Source organism: Neoarius graeffei, chromosome 22, assembly GCF_027579695.1.
Source record: "Neoarius graeffei isolate fNeoGra1 chromosome 22, fNeoGra1.pri, whole genome shotgun sequence".
Lineage (NCBI taxonomy): Eukaryota > Metazoa > Chordata > Actinopteri > Siluriformes > Ariidae > Neoarius > Neoarius graeffei.
Window position 1 is genome coordinate 34268590 of NC_083590.1, and position 24315 is coordinate 34292904.

At 43.2% G+C, this 24315-nt stretch overlaps 1 protein-coding gene across 2 annotated transcripts in view; it reads left to right on the top strand.

Moving 5' to 3' along the window:
- top2b (DNA topoisomerase II beta) overlaps nucleotides 1–24315 on the top strand; it is a 132315-nt gene that overhangs the window by 74428 nt on the left and 33572 nt on the right. For both annotated transcript variants that reach the window (XM_060904758.1, XM_060904759.1), the window contains exons 13-22: nucleotides 191–316; nucleotides 5185–5295; nucleotides 5395–5500; nucleotides 5601–5710; nucleotides 7536–7628; nucleotides 7801–7915; nucleotides 8181–8302; nucleotides 14033–14181; nucleotides 20323–20554; nucleotides 20691–20825. In XM_060904758.1, the coding sequence (XP_060760741.1) occupies nucleotides 191–316; nucleotides 5185–5295; nucleotides 5395–5500; nucleotides 5601–5710; nucleotides 7536–7628; nucleotides 7801–7915; nucleotides 8181–8302; nucleotides 14033–14181; nucleotides 20323–20554; nucleotides 20691–20825 (1299 nt within the window). The remainder of the gene's footprint in view (nucleotides 1–190; nucleotides 317–5184; nucleotides 5296–5394; nucleotides 5501–5600; nucleotides 5711–7535; nucleotides 7629–7800; nucleotides 7916–8180; nucleotides 8303–14032; nucleotides 14182–20322; nucleotides 20555–20690; nucleotides 20826–24315) is intronic.

Consider the following 24315-nt stretch of genomic DNA (forward strand, 5'->3'; position numbering starts at 1 on the left):
GGTTTTGGGAAGTACCAAAGTTTAGGGTATCCATATGGGACGCGTCACAGCAGCAAAAAGTGAGAATGAACGTTAAAAAAGAGCAACATTATGAATTATATTGCTGCACAACTTAAATAATTGACAATTTAAATCATATATGGATGCATGTTCAGTTTAATTGCATTGTTTTTTTCTGTTTCTTCTGAAGATCATGGAGAACGCAGAAATCAACAACATTATTAAGATCGTTGGTTTGCAGTATAAAAAAAGCTACGATGACGCAGAGTCCCTGAAATCTCTACGTTATGGGAAAATCATGATAATGACTGATCAGGTATGTTATTAGGTATCTGCAAACCTTTTAATTTATGCAAATTTGTTAACTTTTAAATTTGTAGTTTCTTTTATATGTACCTTTTTTTTTGTATACTGAGTACTTTTTGCACTACTCCTTCACTGCCTTATCTTTTTTTTTTCTTTCTGTATTTTGCTGCTTTTTTGCTGCTGTAACAATGTAAATTTCCCTTTGTGGGATAATAAAAGGCTGTCTTATCTTATTATGTCTTAAACATGCGTTATCTGTTGTACAGTGGTGCTTGAAAGTTTGTGAACCCTTTAGAATTTTCTATATTTCTGCATAAATATGACCTAAAACATCATCAGATTTTCACACAAGCCCTAAAAGTAGATAAAGAGAACCCAGTTAAACAAATGACACAAAAATATTATACTCGGTCATTTATTTATTGAGGAAAATGATCCAATATTACATATCTGTGAGTGGCAAAAGTATGTGAACCTTTGCTTTCAGTATCTGGTGTGACCCCCTTGTGCAGCAATAACTGCAATTAAACGTTAGCGGTAACTGCTGATCAGTCCTGCACACCGGCTTGGAGGAATTTTAGCCCGTTCCTCCGTACAGAACAGCTTCAACTCTGGGATGTTGGTGGGTTTCCTCACATGAACTGCTCGCTTCAGGTCCTTCCACAACATTTTGATTGGATTAAGGTCAGGACTTTGACTTGGCCATTCCAAAACATTAACTTTATTCTTCTTTAACCATTCTTTGGTAGAACGACTTGTGTGCTCAGGGTCGTTGTCTTGCTGCATGACCCACCTTCTCTTGAGATTCAGTTCATGGACAGATGTCCTGACATTTTACTTTAGAATTCGCTGGTATAATTCAGAATTCATTGTTCCATCAATGATGGCAAGCCGTCCTGGCCCAGATGCAGCAAAACAGGCCCAAACCACGATACTACCACAGGTGGCTTCTCCAGTGAGGAGAGGGAGGAAGATCCTCCTTAAAAATTCTAAGAATAAAAAGTTGAAATTGTCTTGACCAATTTAATGAATTGCTGTCCTTGAATATTACTATTTTACTGCCAAATACGACATGTACATTATATTCGTTTCTCTGGGTGAAATTACATTAGCACCCCCTATCGCTCGCTATTAGAAATTACTGCACGGAGGATCTTCCTCCCTTCGGCTCCCATTCACTCCGATTCAAACAGTCTCCGGCACTGGCGGCTCGTGGTTAACATAGACTTCAATGAGAGAGAGGAGGAAAATCCTCCTCTAAGAGGGTGGGACTAGCTAAGAGATCTGACAAGTGCTACAAAATATCAACCAATAGGCTGCAGCCCTAGTTGCGCAATGAACCAATAAGTAGAGGCCTTAGCTGCCTGGGGGGAGGGGTTATCTTATCAAACTTAACTTCTAGATCCGGTGACTCGGGCACTTCGGCAGTCAGAGTGAGAACGGCGAGGTGGAAGTGGATTGACTATGTTATAGATATTCTACGAATAAAGTAATGGAAACAGAGGACGTGGTGAATGTTTTGCTTGCAAAACCCTTCCATGGGCTGAGCTACAGTGAAAAATTAGCCATCAAAGCAGCAGGTAGACCAACCCCTAAAATCGAAATCACAAAACCCAATGGCAAAGGCAGTACAGTGAATGCTACATGGTTTGCTAGGTACACATGGCTCACTGGTAGCGTTACCACCCATCGATTATATTGCTGGCCCTGTTTGCTAATGAACAATGCCAAATCACAAGCGTGGAGTGTTCATGGTTTCAATGATTTAAAAAATCTAGATAGGGCAACCAAACGCCATGAGAAGTGTCAAGACCACGTTGGTGCTGCTATCCGACTGTCCTTACTAGGCACCATGCCAATAGATAGGGTGGTAGACGAGGGTGTGCGGCTGCAAATCCAGCAGCACAATGCTAAAGTGAGTCGCAATAGAGAGGTATTAAAACGTCTGATAGATGCAACAGCCTACCTAGGCATGCAAGAGTTGTCACTGAGGGGACATGAAGAAGGGGGGAATTCGGACAATAAGGGCAATTACAGGGAGCTAGCGGAGGTTATTGCTCGCTATGATCGTGTTCTGGCAGAGCATCTGGAAAGTTCGACTGTCTTCACAGGCATGTCAAAAACAATCCAGAATGATCTAATATCCGCTATAGCTGGTTCAATTAATTCAGAAATCCAAAAGCAACTTAACACGGCACCCTTCTTCTCGTGGCAAATCGACGAGACCACAGACATAAGCTGTCATTCACAACTGTCTGTCATCTTGCGCTATGTCGATAATCAAGGTACAATTCAGGAACGCTTTCTAGGATTTTTTGATGTGTCCAGTGGTCGCAGTGCACAATCCTTGTTCGATTTCGTGCAGACTGAGTTGTCAGGTTTCAATTTCAAGGATAAACTTGTCGCTCAGACTTACGATGGTGCCACGGTCATGGCCTCGGACTTGAATGGCCTTCAGGCTAAAGTGAGAGAATTGGCTCCCTGTGCAACGTTTGTCCACTGCTATGCACATCGCTTAAACCTAGTTTTAAGTCAGGGTGTTAAGACCATTCCCCAAGCAAAATACTTCTTTGCTCACTTGGGTGGCTTCACGTCTTTTTTCTCCAAGTCCAGCAAGAGGGTTTCTTTACTCGAGGAGTTCAGTTGCGCCCGCATTCCCCGGAGCGCTCCCACTCGCTGGAACTTTTCCTCTAGGGTCGTGAACACGGTTGCTTCAAATTATGACGAACTACTTCAGATTTTCGAGAACATTACTGAGCGCCCAATGATGGATGATGAGACAATACGTTTAGCTGATGGTTTGAGGTCGAAAATGCAAGAGTTTGAATTTGCGTTTTTACTCTTCACTTTTGAGCAGTTGTTTTCGCACACTGACGTGGTGTTTGACATCTTGCAGCACAAATCCATGGATGTCGCCTTTTGCAAACGGCGAATAGAGAATCTCCTGCAAATATTGGATGAGCTAAAAGTACAGAGCGCCTTTGACAAAATCTACGCCAGGGCTGCCTCTCTAACAGAAGACCCTGACTTGTCTCACAGGGTCAAAAGAAGGCTGCTTAATCCCCGTCAGTCCTACAGAGCACTTTATGATTCCATCCACGACAACTTGCGCACTCAAATAACTCAGCGCTTTCAACACCTCGACCGCTTGCGCTTCATGGAGCTTTTGGATGCGGCGAAATTCGACTCGTTCAAAATATCATTTCCTACGCAGCTACTGTCAAATTTGATGGAGACATATGGCCACCTTTTTGATCAAGAAAAGCTGAGAATCGAACTGCAGCATTTTTATCACAATGCAGAAATAAATTCATCAAGAAAACTTTGCGATGCCCTTGGCTTCATGAAGTCCAGCGGTCTTGATGGGGCGATGCCACAGTTGTACAGGCTCATGTCCCTGATTGGAACAATTGGCGCAACCTCTGCAGGGGTTGAAAGGAGTTTTTCGTGCCTCAAGAGAATTAAAACGTACACACGCAACGCAATGGGGCAGGAGAGATTAAAACATCTGGCCATTATTTCAATTGAAAAAAAGATTCTCAAGACACTCCAAAAAGATCCAGCGTGGTACGATCAGGTCACAGATAGATTTGCAAATCAGACAGCACGGAGAATTGACTTGATATATAAATAGGGAGCCTCAATCAGTTGGCCTGAATCATTCCTTAACATCAATGTTTGTCTTAAACACGGCTATATCCCATGTAAATAGTTGTGAAATAATGTTATTGTTGTTCTTTTACTTGTTGACTGTTGCCAGTTGTTTGACACCGTGGAAAGGATGTTAATGAATTATTCAGGAAAAACTATTATCAACTCAACCTGTGCGTGTAACTATAGCCGGTCCAGCAGGTGCGGTCGCATTGGGGCCCGTGACCTTCAACCAAGCATTCCTTCCTCCCTCACTTTTACAAAAGCCAGCCGCCACTGGATACTACCACCACCATGTTTCACAGATGGGATAAGGTTCTTCTGCTGGAATGCAGTGTTTTCCTTTCTCCAAACATAACGCTTCTCATTTAAACCAAAAAGTTCTATTTTGGTCTCATCCGTCCACAAAACATTTTTCCAATAGCCTTCTGGCTTGTCCACGTGATCTTTAGCAAACTGCAGACGAGCAGCAATGTTCTTTTTGGAGAGCAGTGGCTTTCTCCTTGCAACCCTGCCATGCACACCATTGTTGTTCAGTGTTCTCCTGATGGTGGACTCATGAACATTAACATTAGCCAATGTGAGAGAGGCCTTCAGTTGCTTAGAAGTTAGCCTGGGGTCCTTTGTGACCTTGCCGACTATTACACGCCTTGCTCTTGGAGTGATCTTTGTTGGTCGACCACTCCTGGGGAGGGTAACAATGGCCTTGAACTTCCTCCATTTGTACACAATCTGTCTGACTGTGGATTGGTGGAGTCCAAACTCTTTAGAGATGGTTTTGTAACCTTTTCCAGCCTGATGAGCATCAACAATGCTTTTTCTGAGGTCCTCAGAAATCTCCTTTGTTCGTGCCATGATACACTTCCACAAACATGTGTTGTGAAGATCAGACTTTGATAGATCCCTGTTCTTTAAATAAAACAGGGTGCCCACTCACACCTGATCGTCATCCCATTGATTGACTCTCATTTCACCTTCAAATTAACTAAATTTAACTAAATTTTGTCTCATTTGTTTAACTGGGTTCTCTTTATCTACTTTTAGAACTTGTGTGAAAATCTGATCATGTTTTAGGTCATATTTATGTAGAAATATAGAAAATTCTAAAGGGTTCACAAACTTTCAAGCACCACTGTACCTCTGCACTAATTCTGTCAGACGGAATGTTTGTGTGCGCATGGAGTTCATTATGAAGATTATATTTATTTTTGCTCTTTTTGTGATTAGGATCAAGATGGCTCGCACATTAAGGGCCTGCTCATCAACTTCTTCCACCATAACTGGCCGTCCCTTCTGAAGCACACGTTTCTGGAGGAGTTCATCACCCCGATTGTGAAAGTACGAACTGCTAAATTCATCCACGCAACGCAAAAAAAAAAAAATTTTTTTGCATGTTTGATCTGGATTCGGCTTTAACATTGATCGCTTTGTGTACAGGCCACGAAGAACAAACAGGAAGTTTCCTTCTACAGCATTCCAGAGTTTGAAGAGTGGAAGAAGCAAACAGGGAATTACAAAGCATGGCACATAAAGTACTACAAAGGTTTGTTGTCATTTCACGGAGTTATTTTATCAAACAAAATGTGCATATCGATTCAGTCCATGATTAATTGATGATGCTGTTTAATCATGTGATGCGATAGGTTTGGGTACCAGCACAAGCAAAGAGGCAAAGGAATACTTCGCTGATATGGACAGACATCGGATTATGTTTAAGTACGGAGGCACGGAGGACGATGCTGCCATTACTTTGGTAGGTTTCAGAGCTGGGAATTGACAAAGTGCAACGACTTTGTTACTTTGACCATGAGTTCAACTCCCGATGATGTCATAGCCATCTGTAGCCAGGAGTCTAAGGGTTTTCAGGAAACGTTGCAGCATAATCCGTTTCCCCTGTCAATCACAATAACACTAGCCAATCACGGGCGTCTGTGAGCTCGTGCATGTGGTCGAGGGCGGATAGTACTTTCCTCTGAGTACGTTACTTCATCTCCTGATGTTGCACAAGCAGCAGTTTCAAAAAGATGCGGTCGGCTGGCTTAACGTGCCTCAGAGGAAGCATGTGATAACCTTTGCCCTCCCTGACTGGTAGCTGTCGTGTCATCATGAAGAACTAGCTGATGGGTGGGAACTGGCCATCGCTAAATTTGTTAGACAATCCAGGCTGTTTTTTAAGTATCTGAGTTTTTTTTCTCTCACCTAACAGTTCAGATGTTTTTACTTACTTTCAAACGCTACATCACTGCATTTCTCTATAATCATATATAGACATGTAGCGACTCACTCAGTTCGTTTCGATTCACAATATTGTGCTCACGATTCAATTTTCCCACGATATTTTTTGAAAAAATATTAAATGAAGAAAATTTTGTTCCCAAAAAAAGCAACGTTTATTTTCCTATTCTCACATTCCTTTTGTTAAATTAAAAAAAAAAAAATCCCAACAACTTTTGCTTCGTTTTCTTTATAACCAACAATAATTATTTACCCACATTTATAAAGGATGGAGTAAGTTATAATCACCTGTTAATTAAAATATTCCTTTGATTAGAAATGAAAAAGTTGGCCTTTTCTTGGTAAACTTTTATAAACGTTTGTACTGCCTCCATTTTCTTCTCTTTTCTATATCTTTCAGCAGTCTGTAAAAAAGAGCTTTGAGTTCCTGTTAAATCTACTTGTACACTCAGTCGCACAACAGTTGTTTCCATTTTAAATCTGTTTTTGTGTTTCCTCGGCATTAGAGCTGTGTTACTTCCGCCTAGGGTCAAGTCACGTTTATTCCTGCTATTGTACGTTAATGTGCCCAACAGTTATAGCTTGGAAAAATTACGAGGTTATGTAGCCTGATGATAATCGTGATTTTATTTATTTATTTCATCAATTTGAATTGTTGTAAATTTGTATCGTGATTTATCGTCGCACAATATATTGTTACTCAGTCGCACAACATTTGTTTCCATTTTAGATCTGTTTTTGTATGTTTTCTCGGTATTAGAGCTGTGTTACTTCCGCCTAGGGTCAAGTCACATTTATTCCCGCTATTGTACGTTAATGTGTCCGACAGTTACAGCTCGGAAAAAATACGAGGTTACGTAGCCTGATGATAATTGTGATTTTGTTTTTGTTGTTTCATCAATTTAAATTGTCATAAATTTATATTGTGATTTAACGTCGCACGATATATTGTTACATGCCTAATCATGTAGTTGTTAAATCACAAGGTGACATTTTAGCATCCATGCACCTTCAAGGAGTCATAACAAATCTACACTTTTATAAATCTGACCGCAAGAATGAGACATGAGTCCCAGTTTGTATTTGCAGTTTTTATCGTAGCTGCTAACTGGCACCGATTACCAGAGTATTAATTTAAGAGATGAGTCGGGCTTTTATTTGAGAATTTGGATACTTGTACCACGTCAGCTAGGTTTACGTATTTAGTTTAGAGTTTTCTTTTTCAGGTCACCGCAGACACTTGGCTGAGTTATTATGTAATATAATAAGTATAATTGTCAAGCATGTAATAAGAGGACCGTGTAGTAATTGTAGTGCTCTGCTTGCTTGTCCCCTCTGTAAAGGCCTTCAGCAAGAAGAAGACCGATGACAGAAAAGAGTGGCTCACGAATTTCATGGAGGACAGGCGGCAGAGGAGGCTGCACGGTCTGCCTGAGGTGAGACCTTTCACGTCCACCAAACACGATTCCAAGAGAGATTCAGGCAAACAAGTAACAAAATGTTCTTCTCAAGTATGGAGACACCACTTTGAGAAGATCAAGCGAGTGATTTTTATCATCTTTCTGGCATTTTATTAATTTTTTTTTTGTGTGTGTGTTCTCATTCCAGCAATACCTGTATGGAACATTAACTCGGCACTTGTCCTACAACGACTTCATTAACAAAGAGCTGATTCTGTTCTCCAACTCCGACAACGAGAGATCCATTCCATCCCTTGTCGATGGTGCGTCTCCTGTATAGTGTTACACATGAGAGTTAGACAGTTACACAGATTGTGTGTGGCAGAAAGGCACTTAGGTCTTTTGTGGCATCTAAAATACATCTCTTTCAGATGGTGGTTTTTTGTTTTTTTGTTTTTTCCCCCCAACCAGCATATTGCTATTTCTTTCACTGAAACCTACAAAGTGTAGAGAACAGGGACATGAGTACAAACAGCGCTACCTAACCACCTGTCTAAAGGCTTAAGGTGATTGTGTGTGCGCGCGCAGGTCTGAAGCCGGGCCAGAGGAAGGTCCTGTTTACTTGTGTGAAGAGGAACGATAAGAGGGAGGTGAAAGTGGCTCAGCTGGCTGGTTCAATCGCAGAGATGTCTGCTTACCATCATGGCGAGGTGTGTGTGTGTCTGTCTTGTGAGGTCCCCCCCCCCTTCACTGACCCCCAGTCCAAAACTAAAAATTGTACATGTTTGTTTTTAGTCTCCTGTGTTTTAATGAGTTTTCTTATAAAGGGTACCATTGCAAAAAAACAACTTCTGTGATGTAAACTATGCGTTCACGTTAAAGCTAGACGCCCTTTCGATTTCATAAAATCGGTGAAATTTACAGTACACTGTGTGCACAATTATTAGGCAAGTGAGTACTCTGACCCTACCATTATTTCTATGCATGTTTTCCAACCGCAAGCTAGATACACTTGAATGCTAATTGGATTTAGGCATTCTCAGGTGGTATTTATTTGTGTAATGAGGGAGGGTGTGACCTAAAGTCATTAATACCCTATATTAAGGTGTGCATAATTATTAGGCAGCTTCTTTATCTCAGGCAAAATGGGCCAAAAAAGAGATTTAACAGACACTGAAAAGACAAAAATTGTAAAATGCCTATCAGAGGGATGCAGCACTCTTGAAATAGCTAAGCTATAGAAATGTGAGCACAGAACAATCAAACGTTTTGTTGCAAATAGTCAACAGGGTCGCAAAAAATGTGTGGAGAAGAAAAGACACAAATTAACCGCAAAAGACTTGAGAAGGATTAAACATGAAGCTACCAGGAACCCATTATCCTCCAGTGCCACAATATTCTAGAACTGCAACCGACCTGGAGTGTCCAGAAGGACGAGGTGTTCGGTGCTCAGAGACATGGCGAAGGTAAGGAAGGCTGAAACACGACCACCACTAAACAAGACTCACAAGTTGAAATGTGAAGATTGGGCCAAGAAATATCTGAAGACAGATTTTCCAAAGGTTTTATGGACGGATGAAATGAGAGTGACTCTGGATAGACCAGATGGATGGGCCCATAGCTGGATAACTAATGGACACAGGGCACTTTGACTCAGACACCAGCAAGGTGGTGGAGGGGTAATGGCATGGGCTGCTATTATTAAGGATGAGCTAGTTTGACCATTTCAGGTTGAAGATGGACTTAACATCAACTCCCAAACCTACTGCCAGTTTCTAAAAGATACATTCTTCAAGCAGTGGTATGGGAAGAAGTCTGCATCATTCAAGAAGGCCATGATTGTTATGCAGAACAATGCACCATCACATGCACCCTAGTACTCCACTGCTTGGCGAGCCCGCAAAGGCCTTAAAGATGACAAAGTAATGACATGGCCCCCTTCCTCACCTGACTTAAACCCTATTGAGTACTTGTGGCCCCTTCTTAAGCATGAGATTTACAGCGAGGGAAGACAATACACCACTCTGAATAGCATTTGGGAGGCCGTGGTTGCTCCTGCACAAAAAGTTGATCGTCAACAAATCAAAAAACTAACAGACTGGATGGAAGGCTCATGGCAGTTATTGAAAAGAAGGGTGGCTATATTGGTCACTGAATATTTTTGAAATGCTAGAAGTGTTTATTTGTTAATTCTGAGTTGTTTATTTGTTACACTGAAAATTAAAATAAACAAGTGAGATGGGAAACTTTAAGCTTTTCATTTAGTTGCATAATAATTCTGCACACTAAATGTTGCCTAATAATTCTGCACACTTATATATTCCCCTGAGAAGGCCTAAACTCCCCTTTCCTTTGTTAATCATTCTGGTTTTAGGTTTATTAACAATTTGGATTGACTGAGAGCACTGTATTTGTTCAACGATAAAATTAATCATCAGGAATACAACTTGCCTAATAATTGTGCACACAGTGTAGTTCCGTCTGAAATTTGGTCATTGTGATATGTTTATTTCTGTAATATCTAAAAAAAAAAAAAATCACCAGGCCATTCTGTGGCTAGGAAGTTATTTAATATGAGGGGATTAAAGCAAATAATGTGCATGAAATCGCTCACTTCGTGCAGTCAAGCAGACAGAGGAAGTCCGTGTGTGTGTGTATGCGCAGGTTTACCTTTGAGCGTGCACTGACAGTTCCATCATTCTGTCGATAATTGAACAGCTGATCACACCGAGGTGCTCGCTGACCGCCAATATTTATTAGTTTGACATTTCCTGCGTTTCCTTTCCTTTGTATATAACGTAACGTCTTTTATTTTTTTCGCGGTCCAAATCCTCTGCTCTGATTGGCTGGTGAGCAGGTCCGTATCCTACAGTACGGACCCCAGTTACGGACCTCTGACGACTCGCTCGTTCACAACAACAAAAAACACAGTAGCATTTTTTGTCAACATTTATCTTTTTTTTTTTTATAAGATTATCAAAAATCTTATAAATTTTTGCCAGCATTTCTCAGGAGAATAGCATTAATTTTACAGCATGGATAGCGATAACGACAGTGTTCACAGCGAAAGCGAGTTTTACTACCCTGAGGAAGAAGAAATAAAAGAAGACATTTCAGGAGAAAGCTAAAAACCTGTAACTGTTGCTAACGCCGAGCAAAAACATGGCTGAATCCTGAATGACTCCTATTTGTATAAATAGGGGACTACATAGGCGGCAAAATGTAGTTTTTTTCCTGCCATAGAAGTGCACTTGTATACCGAGGAGGAAGCCATTTGCATTACAGCCGTGAATGAGGATTCAAAATGGTGGCTCGGCTCGGTTTTCCCTTTCGGGCGCTCTCGTTTTCTGTTAGAATTTTTGGTAAAGAAAAAAATTAATATATTATTTACCAGCTTAAGGTCGGTCCGTATGGTGAAATACCGTGACCTCGGCCTTGAATACTGACCTCCGCCCAGAGGGCCTCGCTCAGTACTTTCAAGACCTCGGTCACGGTATTTCACCATACGGACCTCCCAGCTGGTAAATAACGTGTTTCTTCTTCTTGCTTTCCGTTCCTGTCGTCAGTCTTTCACGTTTCATTCTCAGCCTCCATTTTTCTCTCCTGTTTCAAATTTGTATCCCACAATGCCTTGTGTGAACAGGGAAAGCCCACCACGTCATGCATGACAATAATATCTTGTATTGCGTCATGGTGAAGCAGGAAAAAATAATGGCCTTAAATTCTCCATGTAGAGAGAAATTCATTAATGGTTCTGTTTAAAAAAAAAAAACTAATAAAAATGGAAGTCTGTGATTCAAATTCAGTAGCTTTGGTCCACTAAACAAAAATAATTAGGTGTCGGGGAAAATTCTTTTTATGACCTACATTTGAAAAATCTGAAAGGCAGTACAGCTTTTAAAATCTTGTCATGGTGTACATTTTTCAGCATCACTGTCCCTCTGTCTGAAATCGCTCACTCGTTCACTACTCACTATATAGGGAATTACTGGATAGAGGACTATATAGTGAGCTCATCAGTAAAATGAAAAAAAAAAAAACAACCCAAACCGCTTTCGGACGCTACTCCTTCGCACTGGTATTTACGTCATTACTGTTGCACAATTAAAACATGCCAGATCAGTCGGCTGGTGGGTTTTCATTCAAAATAATAAACACGCACATGTTTTTGTGATAAATCCATATTATACTGAGCGCATTTCCTACATTAATCAATACAGAGTTCCTGCATCTTTCAGTTCTTTTTAAATCAAGGCTGAATCCTTTCTTTCTTCTTCGCCACTGCCTTTTATTAAATCAAATTTGAGACGTTTAATTTGATTTATTTCAGCGCGACCGCAATGCATGATGGGATATAGTGCTTTGGTTAGTGACCATCGTTGTACACTCTTTTCGTGATGCATTGTGGGATACTTTGAGTGCACTATATAGGGTGGAAATAATCCTCACTAAGCACTACAAAATGGCGTCCTCATTGTACAGTGGTATGCAAAAGTTTGGGCACCCCTGGTCAAAATTGCTGTTACTGTGAAGCAAGTTGAAGATGAAATGATCTCCAAAAGGCATAAACAATTTTTTTATTTTCATCTTTTACATTTTCAAAATGACAAAAAAGGAAAAGGGCCCGAAGCAAAAGTTTGGGCACCCTGCATGGTTCATACCTGGTAACACCCCCTTTGGCAAGTATCACAGCTTGTAAGCACTTTTTGTAGCTGGCTAATAATCTTTCAGTTCTTACCTGGGGGATTTTCACACATCCGTCCTTGCAAAAGGCTTCCAGTTCTACAAGTTTCTTGGGCTGTCTTGCATGCACTGCAAAACCTTCAGCTTGGGCCTCGAGGTATTCCATTGTAGATTTTGAGGTGTGTTTTGGATCATCGCCTTATTGTAGGACCCGTCCTCTTTTTAACTTGAGCTTTTTTACAGATGGTGTGATTAGATTAGATAAAAAATTAGATAAAACTTTATTGATCCCTTTGGGCGGGTTCCCATTTGGTTTTGCCCTGGCCCTCACAGTCCCCTGACCTAAACATCATTGAAAATCTGTGGATAGATCTCAAAAGAGCAGTGCATGCAAGACAGCCCAAGAAACTTGTAGAACTGGAAGCCTTTTTCAAAGACGAATGTGTGAAAATCCCCCAAGTAAGAACTGAAAGATTATTAGCTGGCTACAAAAAGTGTTTACAAGCTGTGTGATGTTCGCTTCCAGAATTTGCTGGTGTTTATTCGAATCCATGCTTCCCTCGACCAATGAAATGTGCCCTGTGCCACAACACAACCCCAAAGCATGATCGATCCACACCCATGCTTCAGAGTTGGAGAGGTGTTCTTTTCCTGGAATTTGGCACCCTTTTTTCTCCAAGCATACCTTTGCACACTGTGGCCAAAAAGTTCTATTTTGATTTCATCAGTCCACAGGACTTGTTTCCAAAATGCATCAGGCTTATTTAGATGTTCATTTGCAAACTTCAGATGCTGAATTTTGTGGCTCGGACGCAGGAACGGTTTTCTTCTGATGACTCTCCCATGAAGGTCATATTTGTTCAGGTGTCGCTGCATAGTAGAACAGTGCACCACCACTCCAGGGTCTGCTCAATCTTTCTGAAGGTCTTTTTGCAGTCAAACAGGGGTTTTTATTTGCCTTTCTAGCAATCCAACGAGCAGCTCTTTCAGAAAGTTTTCTTCATCTTCCAGACCTCACCTTGATCTCCACTGTTTCTGTTAACTGCCATTTCTTAATAACATTACAATCTGAGGAAACGGCTACCTGAAAACACTTTGCTACATTCTTGTAGCTTCTCCTGCTTTGTGAGCATCAATTATTTTATTATTCAGAATGCGACGGAGTTGCTTAGAGGAGCCTATAGCTGTTGGTTTTAGGGACAAGTTTGAGGAGTCGGAGAATTTATACAGCTTTGAAATCTGCATCATCTGACCTTTCCTAATGAAGAATGTGAACAAGCCACAGCTCAGTAAGCTAATTAAGGTCTGGAACCTTGGTAAAAGTTACCTGAGAACTCAAATGTATATGTCTCGTCTTTACCTTCATGCCTTTTGGTGATCAGTTCATCTTCTGCTCACTTAACTATTCACAGTAACAGACATTTTCAGCAAGGGTGCCCAGACTTTTGCATGCCACTGTATATAGTGCCCTATATAGTGAGTAGGGAGCGATTTCAGACACAGAGTGCGAATGTTCCTGTCCTCTCTAAAGTTGGTGGGGAAAAGTACTAGAATCCCAAGTACTATTAGCTCCTGTTTGGGTGACTTCTTATATTTGAATGCGCAGCGAGCTAAGGCTGTAGGTGATGTTAACAGATGTGCAAACCTATCATTCGAGTTAAGAGTATTACGTGCATTTTGCGTTGTATTCTAGCGTACACTTGTTTCATAAGCATCGCTATAGAAAAGTGTTAAATCATGTTTTTTGCCATCACCAGCAAGCTCTAATGATGACCATCGTGAACTTGGCTCAGAACTTTGTCGGCAGCAACAACATCAACATCCTGCAGCCCTTGGGTCAGTTCGGCACCCGCATCAACGGAGGCAAAGACGCAGCCAGCCCTCGTTATATTTTCACCATGCTCAGGTTGGTCAGTCTGTGGAGAGGTTCCTTACTGTCTCAGAGGCTTGGTCTAGATCATATGTTCCCAGCCTTGGGTTCTCAACCTCATATAGGGGTCATATAAGATGCAGAAAGGGTCACAGGAGATGTTTTTTTTTTCTTTTCTTTTACTATAATGAAGCTCTGAACTAATAAATCTGACTATGCAATAATTTCGAATAACAGTTACAACCTCTTTTAATCAAGACCTTTTTTATCCATTTTAGAGTTATTATGCCTCCTGACTCTCTCATTAGACGCAAATAAATAGAAATAAGCACACTCTCTGGACTCTACACATCCTTACAGGGGATCAGGACACTTCGTCCAATAGTTGAGACATTTCGTCCAAAGCGTTTTTCATAAGCACTATCAATTATTTTATATGTGCGACAAGATCGAGATATAAACCAACCATAATTCATTTCAGCGAGCGCATTAAGCAGGTTTATGACTGCGTCTCCGGCGATTTCTATACATAATAACCTATACGTACCTCCCACTATCAGAGAGAGGTAGGAGACGGGTGCAGGTGCAGAAGTAATGTTTATTAACAGTTGTGAAAACACACAGGCACACAATCCAAAATGGCGGGCAATCTCGTAAACGTGAAATTAGCAAAAGGTCCGGGCACAAACAGGCTAAATCAGGCAAGAACAGGAAACGGGATCGGAAACCCAGGGAATCTACACGGGAGAATAAGGGTCGGTAATGCGCACTGAGGTGGTGTAATACTTCGCGCTGAACGTGCATTTTTTTTTCATATCTGGATATCATATCTCATATCTCGCACTTGCCAAGGATATCGGTCAAGTGCGATTATAGATTTTCTACGTAATTTGGTCATAAAAATAATCTCTCACGGCAAGCAGCCCCAGCCGAACGCACCCGAAGTTGATACTCGCTGATTCCGGTTTTCATTTTGCAAAAAAATGTTTTGCTTCGGTCAAAAAGGCTTTGGATGAAGCATCTTAACTATCGGACGAAATGGCCTGTATCCGCTTACAGTATTGCACCATAAGTTTTCAAAGTAGCATGCCAGGCTTACAGAGGGAAAAAAAATTAACCCCTTGGCTGCAACCCATAATTGTTTGTAATGTGCTGGGCATATAGGACACAAATAGTTCAAAATTGGGATATTTTGATCATCTTTCTCTAACTTGTTCAGAACTTTATATCTTTAATATTTATATAGAAAAATAACTTTAGTAATCAAAAACAGTGGGTCTCGTCAATGAGAACCTGTCCATAAACATGAATTACTAGTACTTGAAAACACCAAGGGTCCATGGATTCCAAGTAACTGGGTACCATTTTTATGATGGTCTTTGGTATGACCCGACCGTGAACAGAACTCGCGATCTCCTGATCGAGAGGCGGACACGCTAACCACTAGGCCAACTCGCGGTAATGTATGACTGTGAAGTAAAAGTAATGTGCCATGTAAGGTACATAAAAGGAGGTGTTTATGACGAGTAGCGTACGTCATAAGGCACAGCGGTAAAAGATTTCATGACGTACGTGACTCGTCCAAGGGCATTTAAGGGGTTCAAGGTCAGAGGTGAAACGTAGAATATCAACTTTATTGTCTAGAAGAACGACCCAAAAAGCAAATTCAGTCTTCCTGGTGTCTAATTTGCACCCTAAAACTGAATAAAACGGTTAAAATATACTGTTTTGCCCAATTTCCGAAGGTTTGTTTACATCTCACTTATGCGCACTTTCACCGCCAGAGGACCGTTGTCGTGACGTCATTCAAGCCAAGCAGACCGGGAGCAGCTCTGTGTTTACCTGCGAACCGAGCGCACGTGTACAGACTTTGGTCGTGAGAGGTTGTGTAAAATGTCTGAAAGCGATGGCGATTTTGAAGTAGGAACTCTCCAGATTGAGTATCAAGAGGTGAAACCATATATTGCGAAGAAATCGGTGAACGTGACTCACTGGTTTGACCGTGCGGCCTCGGAATCGGACAGTGACTCGGCCGACTCTGATCGCGGTGACCCCGGACCTCAACAAGACTTGCGCCCAAACGATTTATCCTGGTAGTTATGGTAAATTCCTACTTTCATCGTAATACTAAATAAGAGCCCTTTTGAAGAATAATTAAACCGCCTCCCTAGTGGATATAGGGAACGATTACTTGACAGTGCGCCGGTAGGCCACATTAGCCTGCCATCCGCGGCATTATACTATTTACAGCCGACTCTAAGCAAGGAAATATCCCTTTGTCTCATTTCCACAATGACTGTACAGGATCCCTCAGGATTCTTGACTTGTCAATTGCAAGCAAAGGTAAAAATGTTTTCCTCCAATCTTCTCCTTTTTGCTTGAGCGTTGCTGCTCCGTTTCTTCTTTGACCACTTGATTTTGTTTCACGTGCACACAATCCACTCTCTCCGCCTCGTCTCCTCTTCTGGAAAAAAAACAACCCTCTGGCTTCACGTGCACACAATCCGCTCTCTCCGCCTCGTCTCCTCTTCCGGAAAAAAAACAACCCTCTGGCTTCACGTGCACAATCCACTCTCTCCGCCTCGTCTCCTCTTCCGGAAAAAAAAACAACCCTCTGGCTTCACGTGCACAATCCACTCTCTCCGCCTCGTCTCCTCTTCCGGAAAAAAAAACAACCCTCTGGCTTCACGTGCACAATCCACTCTCTCCACCTCGTCTCCTCTTCCGGAAAAAGCCAACCCTCTCGCTCCGCCTCTTCTCCTCTTCCGGAAAAAGCCAACCCTCTCGCTCCACCTCTTCTCCTCTTCCGGAAAAAGCCAACCCTCTCGCTCCGCCTCTTCTCCTCTTCCGGAAAAAGCCAACCCTCTCGCTCCGCCTCTTCTCCTCTTCCGGAAAAAGCCAACCCACTCGCTCCGTCTCTTCTCCTTTTTCGGAAAAAGCCAACCCACTCGCTCCGCCTCTGCTCCTTTTTTGGAAAAAGCCAACCCTCTCGCTCCGCCTCTTCTCCTTTTTCGGAAAAAGCCAACCCTCTCGCTCCGCCTCTTCTCCTTTTTCAGAAAAAGCCAACCCACTCGCTCCGCCTCTTCTCCTGCATTGGAAAAAGCCAATTGTCTCACTCCGCCTCTTCTCCTTTTTCGCAAAAAAACAACCCACTCGCTCCGTCTCTTCTCCTTTTTTGGAAAAAGCCAACCCACTCGCTCCGCCTCTGCTCCTTTTTTGGAAAAAGCCAACCCTCTCGCTCCGCCTCTGCTCCTTTTTTGGAAAAAGCCAACCCACTCGCTCCGCCTCTGCTCCTTTTTTGGAAAAAGCCAACCCTCTCGCTCCGCCTCTTCTCCTTTTTCGCAAAAAAACCAACCCACTCGCTCCGTCTCTTCTCCTTTTTCAGAAAAAGCCAACCCACTCGCTCCGCCTCTTCTCCTTTTTCGGAAAAAGCCAACCCACTCGCTCCGTCTCTTCTCCTTTTTTGGAAAAAGCCAACCCACTCGCTCCGCCTCTGCTCCTTTTTTGGAAAAAGCCAACCCACTCGCTCCGCCTCTGCTCCTTTTTTGGAAAAAGCCAACCCACTCGCTCCGCCTCTGCTCCTTTTTTGGAAAAAGCCAACCCTCTCGCTCCGCCTCTTCTCCTTTTTCGCAAAAAAACCAACCCACTCGCTCCGTCTCTTCTCCTTTTTCAGAAAAAGCCAACCCACTCGCTCCGCCTCTTCTCCTGCATTGGAAAAAGCCAACCCTCTCACTCCGCCTCTTCTCCTTTTTCGGAAAAAGCCAACCCTCTCGCTCCGCCTCTTCTCCTGTCTTGGAAAAAGCCAACCCACTCGCTCCGCCTCTTCTCCTTTTTCGGAAAAAGCCAACCCATTCGCTCCGCCTCTTCTCCTGCATTGGAAAAAGCCAATCCTCTCACTCCGCCTCTTCTCCTTTTTCGGAAAAAGCCAACCCTCTCGCTCCGCCTCTTCTCCTTTTTCGGAAAAAGCCAACCCACTCGCTCCGCCTCTTCTCCTGTCTTGGAAAAAGCCAATCCTCTCGCGCCGCCTCTTCTCCTTTTTCGCAAAAAACCAACCCACTCGCTCCGTCTCTTCTCCTTTTTCAGAAAAAGCCAACCCACTCGCTCCGCCTCTTCTCCTACATTGGAAAAAGCCAACCCTCTCACTCCGCCTCTTCTCCTTTTTCGGAAAAAGCCAACCCTCTCGCTCCGCCTCTTCTCCTGTCTTGGAAAAAGCCAATCCTCTCGCTCCGCCTCTTCTCCTTTTTCGCAAAAAACCAACCCACTTGCTCCGTCTCTTCTCCTTTTTCCGAAAAAGCCAACCCACTCGCTCCGCCTCTTCTCCTGCATTGGATAAAGCCAATCCTCTCACTCCGCCTCTTCTCCTTTTTCGGAAAAAGCCAACCCTCTCGCTCCGCCTCTTCTCCTTTTTCGAAAAAAGCCAACCCTCTCGCTCCGCCTCTTCTCCTGTCTTGGAAAAAGCCAATCCTCTCGCTCCGCCTCTTCTCCTTTTTCGCAAAAAACCAACCCACTCGCTCCGTCTCTTCTCCTTTTTCAGAAAAAGCCAACCCACTTGCTCCGCCTCTTCTGCATTGGAAAAAGCCAACCCTCTCGCTCCGCCTCTTCTCCTTTTTCGGAAAAAGCCAACCCTCTCGCTCTGCGTCTTCTCCTTTTTCGGAAAAAGCCAACCCTCTCGCTCCGCCTCTTCTCCTGTCTTGGAAAAAGCCAATCCTCTCGCGCTGCCTCTTCTCGTTTTTTGGAAAAAGCCAACCCACTCACTCCGCCTCGTCTCCTATTTCGGAAAGGCTAACCCACTCGCGTTGCCTCTTCTCCTGTCTTGGAAAAAGCCAATCCTCTCGCGTCACCTAAGCCAATCCTCTCGCTCCGCCTCTTCTCCTTTGTCGGAAAAAGCCAACCCTCTTGCTCCGCCTCTTCTCAATTTTTGGAAGAAGCCAACCCACTCGCTCCGCCTTTTCTCCTTTTTGGAAAAAGCCAACCCACTCGCTCCGCCTCTTCTCCTTTTTCGGAAAAAGCCAACTCACTCGTTCCGTTTCTTCTCCTTTTTCGGAAAAAGCCAACCCACTCGCTCCGCCTCTTCTCCTTTGTCGGAAAAAGCCAACCCACTCGCTCCACCTCTTCTCCTTTTTCGGAAAAAGCCAACCCACTCGCTCCGCCTCTTCTCCTTTTTTGGAAAAAGCCAACCCACTCGCTCCGCCTCGTCTCCTTTTTCGGAAAAAGCCAACCCACTCGCTCCACCTCTTCTCCTTTGTTGGAAAAAGCCAACCCTCTCGCTCCGCCTCTTCTCCTTTTTCGGAAAAAGCCAACCTACTCGCTCTGCCTCTTCTCCTTTTTCGAAAAAAGCCAACCCACTCGCTCCGTCTTTTCTCCTTTTTCGGAAAAAGCCAACCCACTCGCTCTGCCTCTTCTCCTTTTTCGAAAAAAGCCAACCCACTCGCTCCGTCTTTTCTCCTTTTTGGAAAAAGCCAACCCACTCGCTCTGCCTCTTCTCCTTTTTCGAAAAAAGCCAACCCACTCGCTCCGTCTTTTCTCCTTTTTGGAAAAAGCCAACCCACTCGCTCTGCCTCTTCTCCTTCTTCGAAAAAAGCCAACTCACTCGCTCCATCTCTTCTCCTTTTTCGGAAAAAGCCAACCCACTCGCTCCGCCTCTTCTCCTTTTTCGGAAAAAGCCAACCCACTCGCTCCGCCTCTTCTCCTTTTTCGGAAAAAGCCAAACCACTCTCTCTGCCTCTTCTCCTGTCTCGGAAAACGGTAAAAACTTCTTCCTGAGCCGGTCCCGTTGTTACAGTTCACTGCACAACAATAAGGCATGGGGTTTTTCTTTGGAAATTCACGAACGCACGTCTGCACTCAAGCCGAACGGCAATGTAAGTAAATGGAAGTGGACTCAACTCAAGCAGTTTGTCTTAAATGATGTCACGCGCCGAGTAGTCACGAAAATAGCCGAACAGAAATTCGCCGCGATCCGCGCTAACTTATTCTAATTATTACTTATTAACAATACTTCTTGGGACCAGAAGAAAATTACAGAGGGTTTTTTAACATGTGCATTAAATTAAAACCGTTGCCTATGAGCTTTCAAAGGATTACATGGAGTCACTGTTTTTAAAAAAAGAGTTGAGAACCCCTGCTCTAGATATTTCTTACCCTTTGTCTCCGTGTTTCTCTCTCACTTGCTAACAGTCCACTGGCCAAGCTTCTGTTCCCACCCGTGGACTCCAACCTGCTCAAGTTTCTTTACGATGACAACCAGAAGGTGGAGCCAGAGTGGTACATTCCCATCATCCCAATGGTACTGGTGAATGGAGCAGAGGGTATCGGGACCGGCTGGGCCTGCAAGATCCCCAACTACGACCCGCGAGAGATCGTCAACAACATCAACCGCATGCTTGATCACCAAGATCCTTTGCCTATGGTAAACGCGTCATGCCACAGACATTGATGCTCACTCTTCTAGCGTAACAATTAGCTTTTTACAGGTCTTTACTTTCCAGGTCTTTTTATGTTAGCTGTACTGACGTTATGAGTTCCCTTTCTGTGCCCTCGTCCAGCTTCCCAGCTATAAGAACTTCAAGGGCGTGATCCATGAGCTGGGCCAGAACCAGTATGTGGTCAGCGGTGAGGTCTCCGTCCTTGACAAGAACACCATTGAGATCACAGAGCTTCCGATACGCACCTGGACTCAGGTACATCTCAGACACCATGCCTTGAGGAAACTAAATAGAATAACGTCAAGGCTTGTTGATCATTTAATCAGGATTTGTGTATAAAAACAAATTTACAGAGGGGAAAAAAGTCAAAACCTTAAAATATAACAAGTCATACGCAATAGATACAACAGCGCTATTGAATTCTCAACTCTGATTGGTCGAAAGGTGTAGATTAATTCTGCACTACCGTTCAAAAGTTTGGGGTCATTTTGAAATGTCCTTATTTTTGAAAGAAAAGCACTGTTCTTTTCAATGAAGATCACTTTAAACTAATCAGAAATCCACTCTATACATTGCTAATGTGGTAAATGACTATTCTAGCTGCAAATGTCTGGTTTTTGGTGCAATATCTCCATAGGTGTATAGAGGCCCATTTCCAGCAACTCTCACTCCAGTGTTCTAATGGTACAATGTGTTTGCTCATTGCCTCAGAAGGCTAATGGATGATTAGAAAACCCTTGTACAATCATGTTAGCACAGCTGAAAACAGTTGAGCTCTTTAGAGAAGCTATAAAACTGACCTTCCTTTGAGCAGATTGAGTTTCTGGAGCATCACATTTGTGGGGTCGATTAAATGCTCAAAATGGCCAGAAAAATGTCTCGACTATATTTTCTATTCATTTTACAACTTATGGTGGGAAATAAAAGTGTGACTTTTCATGGAGAACACAGAATTGTCTGGGTGACCCCAAACTTTTGAACGGTAGTGTACTGTCAGTAGTATCGGGTGTAATTCAAATCAGAGGGTCATATTTACACACTTGTTGTATGGACGTATGTGGATGCTCCGTATAACGGAAGGCGAATAATAAATGGATTTTAAAAATTTATGAAAGGAGTCTCCAGTGTCAAGACTTTGAACAGACAGGAAGTTTTCCAGCACGGTGGTGTCTTTGTGCGTTCCAGGTTTTTAGTAACACGACAAGCTGTGGTTTGTCTCATCTCATCTCATTATCTGTAGCCGCTTTATCCTGTTCTACAGGGTCGCAGGCAAGCTGGAGCCTATCCCAGCTGACTACGGGCGAAAGGCGGGGTACACCCTGGACAAGTTGCCAGGTTATCACAGGGCTGACACATAGACACAGACAACCATTCACACTCACATTCACACCTACGCTCAATTTAGAGTCACCAGTTAACCTAACCTGCATGTCTTTGGACTGTGGGGGAAACCGGAGCACCCGGAGGAAACCCACGCGGACACGGGGAGAACATGCAAACTCCGCACAGAAAGGCCCTCGCCGGCCACGGGGCTCGAACCCGGACCTTCTTGCTGTGAGGCGACAGCGCTAACCACTACACCACCGCGGCACGAACATGTCTCAGTCATTCAGTTAGGATGGACATTCCTAATAAATTTTTATTTGTTTGCAAATCGATGTGGTGTAAAAGGAATAAAGCACTTTTGGACGTGCTGTTATTTAACAATTATTGGCCGGAGGTGAACTGAATATTGCTGGGTTTTACGTGACGTCACATCCGTCTCATTAGTTATTTAAAACTTTAGCTGGTGGTCTAACAAAGCTGAGTTGACAAAGCGTTTGTACGGAGAAGGTGCATTGCTCGCTCGCATGAAAAACGCCTTACGCTTGCGTTGTTTTAGATTGTTCGGATCGATCAAACCATGAAGCTGATAAAACTTTCTTCAGGGTTCCTCGTGAACTAATAAAGGGTGAATGAACACAAAAAGCTGTCGAGAAAGGTGGCTTTTCAGTGAAATCGAAGGGCGCCGAGTCGAAGCATGCTCGAGTTTGCAGTGATCACTTGGTGAAAGGTTTATACCGTATTTCCTTCTCAGCTCTGGCCGTAGTGTTTTCCAAGGACTTTTCTTGCTACGTGTCGTTATTTTACGCTACTTTTTTTAGCCACGAAGCGCTAAAGCTGATTCTCCAGCTGTTTCTTTGTTTCCTCCTCACAAAGTCCATATGCATGAAGGTCGCGACAAAATTCTTCCCCAGCCGTACAGTTACAATGCGCCGTGATCACTTCTTCTCTGTCTTGTTTAACTAAGATCCAGGTCTTTAAAGGGGTTTCTGATGATCTTTGTGAATGATTTAGCTGAGAGATAAGAGCCAAGATAAGTGAGGATCAAGCCAACTGTTTGTTTACACTTCAACTTGCAGCGAACAAATAAAAACATACTTAGACAGGCAAAAACAATCCAGCATTCATTCGGCAGCGACTTGATCTCGAGGTCCTTTACCCAGCCACGTACAAAAAAGAAGTTGTAAGCCTCCATACTCTCATCTGTTTTGCGGTGTAGAAGGACGTCTGCAACCCCAGGTAGTTGGAGATGTCAGAGAACTCGACTGAAGGGTCGTTTTCGACATCTTATGACAAATCCTTCTTTCCCAGACTGTCGGGGTCGATTCCATTGCACACAGCAATCTTCTGAATATATCTAAAGCCAGCAGTGGCTTCTAGATTACGAGCGTACTCTGATAGCTAGTTGTTTGCACTACGGCAGCCGTTTTAGACCACCAGCTATTTCACTTCAAATACATTCAATACATTGGTAAAATCTTTATTATCAAAATTCTATTTCTCATTTGATCGCTATTTTGTCGCTGCTATAGCAAGTTATGAGTGTTTGAAATGCGCTCTGTAATATATCAGTCCGTATGCCAAAGCGATGGTCATAAACGAGATTCGTTGAGACCTGTGCGAGACATCGTAGGACGGAAGTAAAACATACAGTGGAAATCAAACCCTGTGTCCGAAATCGCTCACTCGTTCACTACTCACTACGCCCTACGCCCTCGTCATTACTTACATGTACATATATTTTATATATATATTAGTGCTGTCAAGCGATTAAAATATTTAATCGCGATTAATGTCGCGACTGTCATAGTTAACTCACGATTAATCGCAATTTAATCGCACATTTTTGTCACATGAAAAACCATTGTAATTCTCTTATCAGCATAAAAAAGTGAATGGGCTTGCTTTGTACCAATGTTTTTTTTTTTTATTGCAGAGCATAACACTACGGAGCCGTAGAGGGGACATGGTGAATAAAAAAATAACAAAGCGTGGGAACGACTTATAAGGCGTGTGCACGAGATATTAATGCGCGCGCACGAGTTATAACCCGTGCGCACGCTTTGCGTTAAGGCGTGCGCTCGGGTAGTTAAAAGTGAGGGGACGAGTTACTATGGCTCCGTATAACACGTCTTGTCACAGCCACTGCAAAGTCGGGCTGGAGCCGCCGATGGGAAAACGAAACCTAAGCCGAGCACCGTGGCTCTTCGTCCCGAGGCGCGGCAGCGCGAGCTGCCCGCGCTGGTTCTTTGGGGGGAGGGCAGAGGACTCTGGCTGTGCAGGGCGTGGCATTACAGTCTAGCTGCTATTGTTTTTCTAAGCAAAGTCTCTGTTCCAAGTTCCTGGCAGTTTCAAAAGCTTATGAAAAACCTACATCATGTCACAGAGCGTTAATCTCGCGATAAAAAAATTATCGCCGTTA